The 12,210-nt window shown below is 52.9% G+C and overlaps 1 protein-coding gene across 1 annotated transcript in view; it reads left to right on the top strand.

Annotated features, from left to right (window-relative positions):
• Positions 1 to 7,349: 7,349 nt before the first annotated feature.
• NOC2L (NOC2 like nucleolar associated transcriptional repressor) overlaps positions 7,350 to 12,210 on the top strand; it is a 174,069-nt gene continuing 169,208 nt past the window's right edge. The window contains exons 1-2 of the mRNA XM_040325958.1: positions 7,350 to 7,458; positions 11,976 to 12,137. Coding sequence (XP_040181892.1) covers positions 7,439 to 7,458; positions 11,976 to 12,137 — 182 coding nt within the window. The 5' untranslated portion in view covers positions 7,350 to 7,438. The remainder of the gene's footprint in view (positions 7,459 to 11,975; positions 12,138 to 12,210) is intronic.

The following is a 12,210-nucleotide window of genomic DNA, read 5'->3' as shown; positions in this document are numbered from 1 at the left end:
TTGGCTTTTATTCAGCTGTCTTCTTCGGCAGTAGCTCTGCGCTCGATGTGTAAAACAAGTTTCTTATTCAATCAGAGTATATAATAGAATAAAAGAGAGTAAATAAATTTTTATATATTTATGTGTCCAGAGTAGTGTAATATAAATAGAGTATTAAAATGATCTAGTTTATTATGTGAGAATAACGATATCGTTATCGCTAGCCCCGTCTGAAGAAATCATTAGTATTAGGAAGCATGTCTGGTAAAAAGCATAGGCGAAACCTTAGGAGATGGTGTAGCCTAGAGGTAGAGAGCCTGCGTAGCAAGCGCTTCCCCCCGGGTTCTAATCCCGGTAAAGTCCTGTTACCCCGTGTTCTAGTTCATGGGCTAGGTCTTGGTGTTACGCCATATGGAGCAGCAATGCTGCCATATGTAGCAGGAGTATCTAACCAAGGGCTTCTCCATAGATTTTTTTTTTTTTTGTGTTACAATGTTTTTATTAAAGGGGGGTTCACCCCAAAAAATTTTTTAACATTACATTCATTACATACCCGGAAGCAGGGCCGGACTGGGAATAAAAACCAGCCCTGGAAAAATGTCATACCAGCCCCATAGTTTTAAAAAATTTCGGACACTAGCGGGGGTTAAAAGTGCCCCACTGCCCCCCGAAAAGCACTGCAAAAAAGTTAGTAAAGCACCGCTAAAAATTGCATCGCTTTACCGCCGACGCCCCCAACGCCTCAATGTGAAAGCAGCCTAAGGTAAGGGGGGGGGGGGTTACTGATATAAGGGGGAAACTTTTATATCAGTGTCCCTTTACATTATTGTATTAACTCCCCCTTACATCAATGACCCCCCCCCCCCTTAGGCTGGCCTTGCGGCGCTGTCACTGACCTCCTTTTAGGTGCACCTTGCAGGGATCAGTCAGGCGGCTCCAGCTTGGTGGCTCTGGTTTTCCTATAGTCTCCTTTCCACAGTCCACTCACCTCTGACTTCTCCCGTGACCCCCATCCCAGCGACACTCCCACTCTTGACTCCTCTCCAAACTCCCTCAGAGACTGCAGACTTCACATGATACAGGAGATGGTCAGAGACTGCAGACATGATACAAGAGACCAATGCAGAGAGAACAGGCAAAAAAATATATATAAATGCACATTTTTTTACCTGAAAATTTTTTGTATTTATTATTATAATAAATACATTCACATTTTATTATTATTTACAGTATATTATTATTTTATTATAATACATAAGTTAACTCCATGAGAGAGGGGCTACAATGGCGAGAGAGAGAGAGAGAGAGAAAGGGGTTGCAATGGTGAGAGAGAAAGGGGCTGCAATAGTATGAGAGAGAGAGAGAGGGGCTGCAATAGAGAGAGAGAGAAGGGCTGCAATAGAGAGAGAGAGAGGGGCTGCAATAGAGAGAACGAGAGGGGCTGCAATAGAGAGAACGAGAGGGGCTGCAATAGAGAGAACGAGAGGGGCTGCAATAGAGAGAGAGAGAGAGGGGCTGCAATAGAGAGAGAGAGAGATAGAGGGGCTGCAATAGTGAGAGAGAGAGAGGGGCTGCAATAGTGAGAGAGAGAGAGGGGCTGCAATAGTGAGAGAGAGAGGGGCTGCAATAGAGAGAACGAGAGGGGCTGCAATAGAGAGAACGAGAGGGGCTGCAATAGAGAGAACGAGAGGGGCTGCAATAGAGAGAGAGAGAGAGAGGGGCTGCAATAGAGAGAGATAGAGGGGCTGCAATAGTGAGAGAGAGAGAGAGGGGCTGCAATAGTGAGAGAGAGAGGGGCTGCAATAGTGAGAGGAGCAGCAATAGAAAGAGAGAGGGGCTGCAATGGTTGGAGGGAGAGAGGAACTGCAATAGAGAGAGAGAAAGAGGCTGCAATGGTGGGAGAGAGAGAGGGGCTGCAATGGTGGGAGATAGGAGCTGCAATAGAGAGAGAGAGAGAGAGAGAGAGAGGGGCTGCAATGGTGTGAGAGAGAAAGGGGCTGCAATGATGAGAGATAGAGGGGCTGCAGTGGTGAGAGAGGGGCTGCAGTGGTGAGACAGAGAAAGGGGCTGCAATAGAGAGAGAGACTGCAATAGTGAGAGACAGGAGCTGCAGTAGAGAGAGAGGGGGCTGCAATAGAGAGAGAGAGGGGCTGCAATGGTGAGAGATAGAAGTGCTGCTATAGTGTGTGAGAGAGAGGGGGCTTTAATGGTGGGAGAGAGGGGGGCTGCATTGGTGGGCGAGAGAGAGGGGGGCTGCAATGGTGGGAGAGAGAGGGGCTACAATGGTGGGAGAGAGGGGAGCTGAAATAGTAAGAGAGGGGGAGAGAGAGGGCTGCAATGGTGAGAGAAATGGGCTGCAATAGTGAGAGAGAGAGGGGGGGCTGCAATGGTGGGAGGGAGAGAGAGGGGGGCTGCAATGGTGGGAGAGAGGGGAGCTGAAATAGTAAGAGAGGGGGAGAGAGAGGGCTGCAATGGTGAGAGAAATGGGCTGCAATAGTGAGAGAGAGAGAGAGGGGGGGCTGCAATGGTGGGAGGGAGAGAGGGGGGGGGCTGCAATGGTGGGAGGGAGAGAGGGGGGGCTGCAATGGTGGGAGGGAGAGAGAGGGGGGCTGCAATGGTGGGAGGGAGAGAGGGGGGGCTGCAATGGTGGGAGGGAGAGAGAGGGGGGCTGCAATGGTGGGAGAGAGGGGGGGCTGAAATGGTGGGAGAGAGAGGGGGGGCTGAAATGGTGGGAGGGAGAGAGGGGGCTGAAATGGTGGGAGGGAGAGAAGGGGGCTGAAATGGTGGGAGGGAGAGAGGGGGGCTGCAATGGTGGGAGGGAGAGAGGGGGGCTGGAATGGTGGGAGGGGGAGAGGGGGGCTGCAATGGTGGGAGGGAGAGAGGGGGGGCTGCAATGATGAGAGGGGGCCTGCAATGGTGGGAGAGAGAGGGGGCTGCAATGTTGGGGGGAGAGAGAGAGGGGGGCTGCAATGGTGAGAGGGAGAGAGGGGGGCTGCAATGGTGGGAGAGAGAGGGGCTACAATGGTGGGAGAGAGGGGAGCTGAAATAGTAAGAGAGGGGGAGAGAGAGGGCTGCAAGGGTGAGAGAAATGGGCTGCAATAGTGAGAGAGAGAGGGGGGGCTGCAATGGTGGGAGGGAGAGAGAGGGGGGCTGCAATGGTGGGAGAGAGGGGAGCTGAAATAGTAAGAGAGGGGGAGAGAGAGGGCTGCAATGGTGAGAGAAATGGGCTGCAATAGTGAGAGAGAGAGAGAGGGGGGGCTGCAATGGTGGGAGGGAGAGAGGGGGGCTGCAATGGTGGGAGGGAGAGAGGGGGGGCTGCAATGGTGGGAGGGAGAGAGAGGGGGGCTGCAATGGTGGGAGGGAGAGAGGGGGGGCTGCAATGGTGGGAGGGAGAGAGAGGGGGGCTGCAATGGTGGGAGAGAGGGGGGCTGCAATGGTGGGAGAGAGGGGGGGCTGAAATGGTGGGAGAGAGAGAGGGGGCTGAAATGGTGGGAGGGAGAGAGGGGGCTGAAATGGTGGGAGGGAGAGAAGGGGGCTGAAATGGTGGGAGGGAGAGAGGGGGACTGCAATGGTGGGGGGAGAGAGAGGGGGGGCTGCAATGGTGGGGGGAGAGAGAGGGGGGGCTGCAATGGTGGGGGGAGAGAGGGGGGGCTACAATGGTGGGGGGGGGAGAGAGAGGGGCTGCAATGGTGGGGGAGAGAGGCGGGGCTGCAATGGTGGGGGAGAGAGGGGGCTGCAATGGTGGGGGGGGGGGAGGGGGGCTGCAATGGTGAGGGGAGAGAGAGGGGGAGCTGCAATGGTGGGGGGAGAGAGAGAGGGGGGCTGCAATGGTGGGGGGGGAGAGAGGGGCTGCAATGGTGGGGGAGAGAGAGGTGAGCTGCAATGGTGGGGGAGAGAGGGGGCTGCAATGGTGGGGGGAGAGAGAGAGAGGGGGACTGCAATGGTGGGGGGAGAGAGAGAGAGGGGGGCTGAAATGGTGGGAGAGGGGGGCTGCAATGGTGGGGGAGAGGGGGGCTGCAATGGTGGGAGAGTGAGAGGGGGCTGCAATGGTGGGAGAGTGAGAGGGTGCTGCAATGGTGGGACGGAGAGAGGGGGGCTGTAATGGTGAGAGGGAGAGAGGGGGGCTGTAATGGTGAGAGGGAGAGAGGGGGGCTGTAATGGTGAGAGGGGGCCTGAAATGGTCGGGGGAGAGGGAGGGGGCTGCTGCAATGGTCGGGGGAGAGAGGGGGGCTGCAATGGTGGGAGGGAGAGAGGGGGGCTGTAATGGTGAGAGGGGGCCTGCAATGGTCGGGGGAGAGGGAGGGGGCTGCAATGGTGAGGGGAGAGAGGGGGCTGCAATGGTGAGGGGAGAGAGAGAGAGGGGGGCTGCAATGGTGGTGGGAGAGAGGGGGGCTGCAATGGTGGTGGGAGAGAGGGGGGCTGCAATGGTCAGGGGAGAGAGGGGGCTGCAATGGTGGGGGGAGAGAGGGGGGCTGCAATGGTGGTGGGAGAGAGGGGGGCTGCAATGGTGGTGGGAGAGAGGGGGCTGCAATGGTCAGGGGAGAGAGGGGGCTGCAATGGTGGGGGGAGAGAGGGGGGCTGCAATGGTGGTGGGAGAGAGGGGGGCTGCAATGGTCAGGGGAGAGAGGGGGCTGCAATGGTGGGGGGAGAGAGGGGGGCTGCAATGGTGATGGGAGAGAGAGAGGGGGGGCTGCAATGGTCGGGGGAGAGAAGGGGGCTGCAATGGTCGGGGGAGATAAGGGGGCTGCAATGGTCGGGGGAGAGAAGGGGGCTGTAATGGTCAGGGGAGAGAGGGGGCTGCAATGGTCGGGGGAGAGAGGGGGGCTGCAATGGTCGGGGGAGAGAGGGGGGCTGCAATGGTGGTGGGAGAGAGAGAGGGGGGGCTGCAATGGTCGGGGGAGAGAGGGGGCTGCAATGGTGGTGGGAGAGAGAGATTATACAGTTTACAATTTGCAGAAAAGGTAGGTGACAGAGAAAGGGGGGTGCACCATGCAACCCCCCCCCCCCCTCTCTCTGCACCTACCTTTTCTGCAAATTGTAAACTGTATAATCTCTCTCTCACACCACCATTGCACGGTGCACTCCCTCCCCCCCCCCTCCTCTCTCTGAGATTATTATACAGACAGTTTACAATTTCCAGAGGCAGCAAAGGTAGGTGACAGAGAGAGGAGGGGGGGGCCCGGGGGGTGCACCGTTATATGGTGAGAGAGAGATTCGAGACAGTCAGTATACAGGATGTGAAATCTATGTGTTCTTTACCTTGTGCTCCAGGGTGGCCGGGCGTTCACTTCTTCTCCTCTGCCTTCACATGTGACATGGGCGGTGCTGGCGCCGCACGGGAAGATGGAGCAAGATCTGACGTTCGGGTCTTCCTGCTCGGCTCCTCCCCTCCCTCGTCGACACGTGACATGATCGCTCCAGTCAGCGCGGGAAGGAAAGTGCAGCGGCGAGCATGGCGGCCGCAACCCGCCGGCGGCCGGCCCGCCGCTGCTTTTAACATACATCATTAATGTGTGAGGCATTAACATGACAGTGAGTAACACTGGAGAGGGCAGGCGTATAATTGAAAGTGCGGCCGCGGCCGCAATGGCGGCCGCCGCCGTGGCCCACAGGCAGCTGAGCTGACACATTTTTGATTGACAGCAGGCGGCCCTACCAGGAATTTTCCCGGTCTCCCAGTAGGCCAGTCCGGCCCTGCCCGGAAGCAGCGGTGAAAATACGGTATGTACGGGGATAACAAAAAAAACAGCCATATGTCATCATGTCAGCACACGTCTTTTCCGCAAGAGGCAGGCTGCGAGTAGGTCACATGATGTTCCGGATCTCTGCCTCTTGCGGAAAAGACGTGTGCTGACATGATGGGGCGACACCTAGAGGACGGAGGAAGCATGTCTGGTAAAAAGAGATACTAATGATTGCTTCAGATATGGTGTAATGCCATATGCGGTAGGAATATGTGACCCAGGGCTTCTCCATATTTTTTTTTTTACAATGTTTTTATTAAGTATTATCATTTTACATGAAATGAACATAAAGATTTACAATAAATCCATACAATAGATTTACAATAAATCCATACAATAGAGAATAATGCAAATAAGGTATAAGAGAAGATCCACATAGTCAATGTGTAAAACAAGTTTCTTATTCAATCAGAGTATATAATAGAATAAAAGAGAGTAAATAAATTTTTATATATTTATGTATCCAGAGTAGTGTAATCTAAATAGAGTATTAAAATGATCTAGTTTATTATGTGAGAATAACGATATCGTTATCGCTAGCCCTGTCTGAAGAAATCCTTAGTATTAGGAAGCATGTCTGGTAAAAAGAGATACTAATGATTGCTTCAGACGGGGCTAGCGATTACGATACTATGTTATGATTATCCAAAGCATGGCCTAAAGCTTAGAAGACGGTGTAGCTTAGAGGTAGAGAGCCTGCCTAGCAAGCGCTTGACCCCGGGTTCTAATCCCGGGTAGGTCCTATGATTTTTTTTTTTTTTTTTTTTTGTTACAATGTTTTTATTAAGTATTATCATTTTACATGAAATGAACATAAAGATTTACAATAAATCCATACAATAGAGAATAATGCAAATACGGTATAAGAGAAGATCCACATAGTCAATGTGTAAAACAAGTTTCTTATTCAATCAGAGTATATAATAGAATAAATACATTTTTATATATTTATGTATCCAGAGTAGTGTAATATAAATAGTGTATTAAAATGATATAGTTTATTATGTGAGAATAACGAGGGGAGAACCGGGGTACATAAGGGAGTGGTAGTATATGTTTTACTGAAAATAATAACGTGAATGTTCTTGAAAGGAATCTGTCCCAGGATAAGTCAAGGTAGAGGATTTAAAGAATTGTGGAATTCTGCAGGACCTGTAAAGTGGATCCAGCAAGCCCATTTTTTATGAAATTTCAGCCTGTGTCTCCTCGTCGTGTCCCCCGCTGTCATCCAGATGGAGCCAGGTTCAGTCTCGCTGTGTCTTCTGGATGCAGCCGATCAATCGGCGTGTGAGGGGTTAATGTAACTTGGCTTTTATTCAGCTGTCTTCTTCGGCAGTAGCTCTGCGCTCGATTTCTATTGTCTGAAATCGGCACATGCGCAGTAGAGGCATGATCCTTCCACCCAGCAGCCACAACATAAACACTGCATAACCTATCTACGCCCGACCGCTTCAGATTTTCCCAATATTACAAAATTCGTTTCTTTACCTTATTCATAATCGGTTTATATGTTTTTACTGGTCTTAAGAAATGAAGAGTATGAAGTAATTGTGACTGCGGCACCAAGTTTGCATTTGAACTCTCAGCAAGGTGTTCGAAATCCGCCCGCCCGCGCAGTATCCCGAGTCCTAGAAACAAAGATTGAGCCGGGCTGGGCGGCGCGGTGCATTGTGGGGGGAGCCGGAACAGCAGAGCACGTTGGTGAAGAGGAAAGCATGGCGGTCTCTGGGAAGAGGTGAGAGCCAGCTATATACGGGGAAGAGAAGAAGGGAAGAAGCATGCTTTATACAGAGCTGAGAGAGAAGACAAGCCCGGCTCTCCTGTGCTGGGGGTGTACATAGAGAGTTGTGCTCCAGGGACAAGTATGATAAATACCCAATATTGTCCCTGGAAGTCACAAACCTCAACACTCCTAGGCCTGGATTATATAAGGAGCATGTCATTGCTTCACCTCGGGGCCCCAGTCACACTGTATGGCCTCTCCTCGGGGGGCCCAGTCACACTGTATTATGGCCTCTCCTCGGGGGCCCCAGTCACACTGTATGGCCTCTCCTCGGGGGGCCCAGTCACACTGTATTATGGCCTCTCCTCGGGGGCCCCAGTCACACTGTATGGCCTCTCCTCGGGGGGCCCAGTCACACTGTATTATGGCCTCTCCTCGGGGGCCCCAGTCACACTGTATGGCCTCTCCTCGGGGGCCCCAGTCACACTGTATTATGGCCTCTCCTCGGGGGCCCCAGTCACACTGTATGGCCTCACCTCGGGGCCCCAGTCACACTGTATGGCCTGTCCTCGGGGGGGCCCCAGTCACACTGTATGGCCTGTCCTCGGGGGGGCCCCAGTCACACTGTATGGCCTGTCCTCGGGGGGGGCCCCAGTAACACTGTATGGCCTGTCCTCGGGGGGACCCCAGTCACACTGTATTATGGCCTCTCCTCGGGGGCCCCAGTCACACTGTATTATGGCCTCTCCTCGGGGGCCCCAGTCACACTGTATGGCCTCTCCTCGGGGGCCCCAGTCACACTGTATTATGGCCTCTCCTCGGGGGCCCCAGTCACACTGTATGGCCTCTCCTCGGGGGCCCCAGTCACACTGTATTATGGCCTCTCCTCGGGGGCCCCAGTCACACTGTATTATGGCCTCTCCTCGGGGGCCCCAGTCACACTGTATGGCCTCACCTCGGGGCCCCAGTCACACTGTATGGCCTGTCCTCGGGGGGGCCCCAGTCACACTGTATTATGGCCTCTCCCCGGGGGGCCCCAGTCACACTGTATGGCCTCTCCTCGGGGGCCCCAGTCACACTGTATTATGGCCTCTCCTCGGGGGCCCCAGTCACACTGTATGGCCTGTCCTCGGGGGGGCCCCAGTCACACTGTATTATGGCCTCTCCTCGGGGGCCCCAGTCACACTGTATGGCCTCTCCTCGGGGGCCCCAGTCACACTGTATGGCCTCTCCTCGGGGGGGCCCCAGTCACACTGTATGGCCTGTCCTCGGGGGGGGGCCCCAGTCACACTGTATGGCCTGTCCTCGGGGGGGCCCCAGTCACACTGTATGGCCTGTCCTCGGGGGGGCCCCAGTCACACTGTATGGCCTGTCCTCGGGGGGGCCCCAGTCACACTGTATGGCCTGTCCTCGGGGGGGCCCCAGTCACACTGTATGGCCTGTCCTCGGGGGGGCCCCAGTCACACTGTATTATGGCCTCTCCTCGGGGGCCCCAGTCACACTGTATGGCCTCTCCTCGGGGGCCCCAGTCACACTGTATGGCCTCTCCTCGGGGACCCCAGTCACACTGTATTATGGCCTCTCCTCGGGGGCCCCAGTCACACTGTATGGCCTCTCCTCGGGGGCCCCAGTCACACTGTATGGCCTCTCCTCGGGGGCCCCAGTCACACTGTATGGCCTCTCCTCGGGGACCCCAGTCACACTGTATTATGGCCTCTCCTCGGGGGCCCCAGTCACACTGTATTATGGCCTCTCCTCGGGGACCCCAGTCACACTGTATTATGGCCTCTCCTCGGGGGCCCCAGTCACACTGTATGGCCTCTCCTCGGGGGCCCCAGTCACACTGTATGGCCTCTCCTCGGAGGCCCCAGTCACACTGTATGGCCTCTCCTCGGGGGCCCCAGACACACTGTATGGCCCTAGTCACACAGGGTGTATGATAGAGCTCCTCAGACCGCCACAACGCATGGCAGGAAAATGTGGCATAAAAAAGGCGATGAAAGCAGCATTTCACACACATTCTACTGGCCACAACATGAAGGCCTCATGCACACAGGACACTTTGCTATCTCTCCCTGAATCCTTTCCTGCCAGGAGCAATGTGTTTGGCAGAGGCAATGCCTGATGTGTGTGTAGGGTTGCCACCTGTCCAGGATTTCAATCATGTGTCTGGGTTTCAGGCAGAGTGAAACCCGGACACATTACTCAGACCTAGCTGTGGTTGCACAAGTAACCAAGATAGAGTCGCACACAAATCTGATGCTGTCCAGGAGTTGTGGCGACTGTCTGGGAGCAGGTTCGGCATCGCTGGGGGGCAGGGCAATGATGCCAGCAAGATCAATTTGGTCACACCCACTGTTTGCTGCGGCACGCTATGCGCACCCAAAGGTGTCCCAGGCCGCTAAAATGTTCAGAGGGTTGACTTGAAGAAAAGGTGGCAACCCTGCGTGTGTGTTTAGTTCTTTAACCCCTTGGCGCCAACCATCTCTCATCCCAGAGGCAGACATTCAGGTCACGTGACTCCTCTGGCGGTTACGTGTTCAGAAAGCTCCCAATCAAAAATATGCATCTGTAGCTTACTGATCCCCGCAGGTTACCAAAGCTGGGAGCACGGTAAGTCATTTACACAGGGCCACATATATGCTGCCGCTCAGCATTAAGTAAGGATGAGCTCTGGCATGTTCGCATAGAACACGTGCAGAGCCCGCCAGGAAGTGTGCATGGCGCTGCGCTAATAACAGCCAGGGAGACATTTCACGATCCCTGCAGCCGAGCATCGGGACAATGTCTCCCTGGCTGTGATTAGCACAGCGCCATGCACACTTCCTGGCGGGCTCTGCACGTGTTCTATGTAAACACGCCGGAGCTCATCCTTAGCATTAAGGCCCACCCACTGGGGGACCGCATATATGTCTGCAAAGCCATAAGGTTTTTCACCTTAATGCATTATGGTGAAAACTCTTCTGTGTTATAGCTCCCCAGTCCTCCTCTTTTTCTTACCTGAGCCCGATCTAGTGAAGTGCATGAGCGCAGCAGCTCCAGCCTCTGCCGCTCTCTCCTAATTGGACAGATTGATAGCAGTGGGAGCCATCAGCGCGCTGGAGTTCAATCAAAAGCTGTGACAAGAGGAAAGGGGTCAAGTCCCACTTTCTGTGTCAATGGACGCAGCAGCAGGACTCGGGAATGAGCCTACACGGGTTCCACTCTCCATGGGGGCAAATTCTGGATGGACACTTTGCTACACCCTTTCCAACAAACTATGCAATGAAAAACAGGGATATTTAGTTCACATATATTGCAATACATTTGTAGTCTGTTGGTAGGCCGCTGTAAAGAATGAGCTGCCTAAATCCTGTATAATAACATGCTTTAACACACTGTGTAGGATTGCACCAGGGCCCTCAAGTTTTCTTGGTAGCACTGGGTATACTGGTGATGTCACACCTGTTGCAGTGATCGTGATAATCAGGCCTACTGTATCATATTTGAGCTGATGGTAGTTTTAAAGCTGAAGTTTAGGTGTAACAATTTTTACATCGGTCCCAGTTGGACTAATGTAAGTATGTACGTGCTGTACCTGTGGGATCCCCCTGGAAGCTGGAAACCACTGTAGTACTACAGTAATTGCTGCTAGTTTCCAGGTCCTTCGCCAAGCTGCTTACTGAACACAGGACATTTCTTAATGAATGCAGTGTTCTCTGATTGGACAAGGTGAGTATTGTGACATCACTGCCCCGCCTCTCCACCTCATCCAATCAGAGAGCACTTTGCATTAAGTCAGAATTGCAAAGTGTTCTCTGGCACGCAAGAGACCTCCTGTGTTCACAGTGCAGCTGCTTGGCGCATGACCTGGGTGCTAGTTCAGATCACTGGGGTAACACTGCCTACAAGTGTGGCATATACATACTTACAGTATATTGGTCCAAGCTGGGTCAATGTAACTATGTTAAAAATGCCATACTTAAAGCGGGGGTTCACCCAAAAAAATTTTTTTAACATTACATTCAGCCGAGTTGTCATAATGACAATCGGCTGTTTTTTTATTTTTTATTTTATCTCCGTACATACCGTATTTTCACCGCCGCTTCCGGGTATGTCTTCTGCGGGACTGGGCGTTCCTAATTGATTGACAGGCTTCCGACCGTTGCATACAGCACGTCACGAGTTGCCGAAAGAAGCCGAACGTCGGTGCGGCTCTATACGGCGCCTGCGCACCGACGTTCGGCTTCTTTCGGCAACTTGTGACGTGCTGTATGTGATGGTCGGATTTCTGGGTGAACCTCCGCTTTAAACTTCAGCTTTAAACATCCAGTGGGACATTTTCCAACAGGCCTGTGTTGTAAAAATGGCATTACCTAGAGGTCTGCTTATAATGGCGATAGACGTCAATCATAGCAGGTGAGGTTGAACTAAAATGATCGGTTTTGTGTTCATTTTGGCTAGTTACAGGTAACATGTTAAAAATATATATACATTACTGGTACCTGTTTTATGTTGTTTTCTTGATGTTGTTTGCTTTCTAATTCCAGAAAACTTTCTCAGCTAAACTTGGATGAATTCCTGACCACGGGTCTGGATTCTGAAGGTGACTCTACAGAGGAAACCAATACCGAAATATTAGAGGAGGAAGTCAAATCCAAAAAAGTGAAGGTGAAAAAGAAGAAAGTACCAACAACTGAATCTAAAGAAAAGTAAGATTTTCTTTTCTGTTCCGGGTGTTCCCTGACCTTTTATAAAGTCATCGCAGGTGCAACATCAGGCTCT

Source organism: Rana temporaria, chromosome 10 (genome assembly GCF_905171775.1).
Source record: "Rana temporaria chromosome 10, aRanTem1.1, whole genome shotgun sequence".
Taxonomy (NCBI): domain Eukaryota; kingdom Metazoa; phylum Chordata; class Amphibia; order Anura; family Ranidae; genus Rana; species Rana temporaria.
The sequence above is the reverse complement of the archived record's forward strand: the minus strand, read 5'-3'. Positions and strand labels throughout refer to the sequence as shown.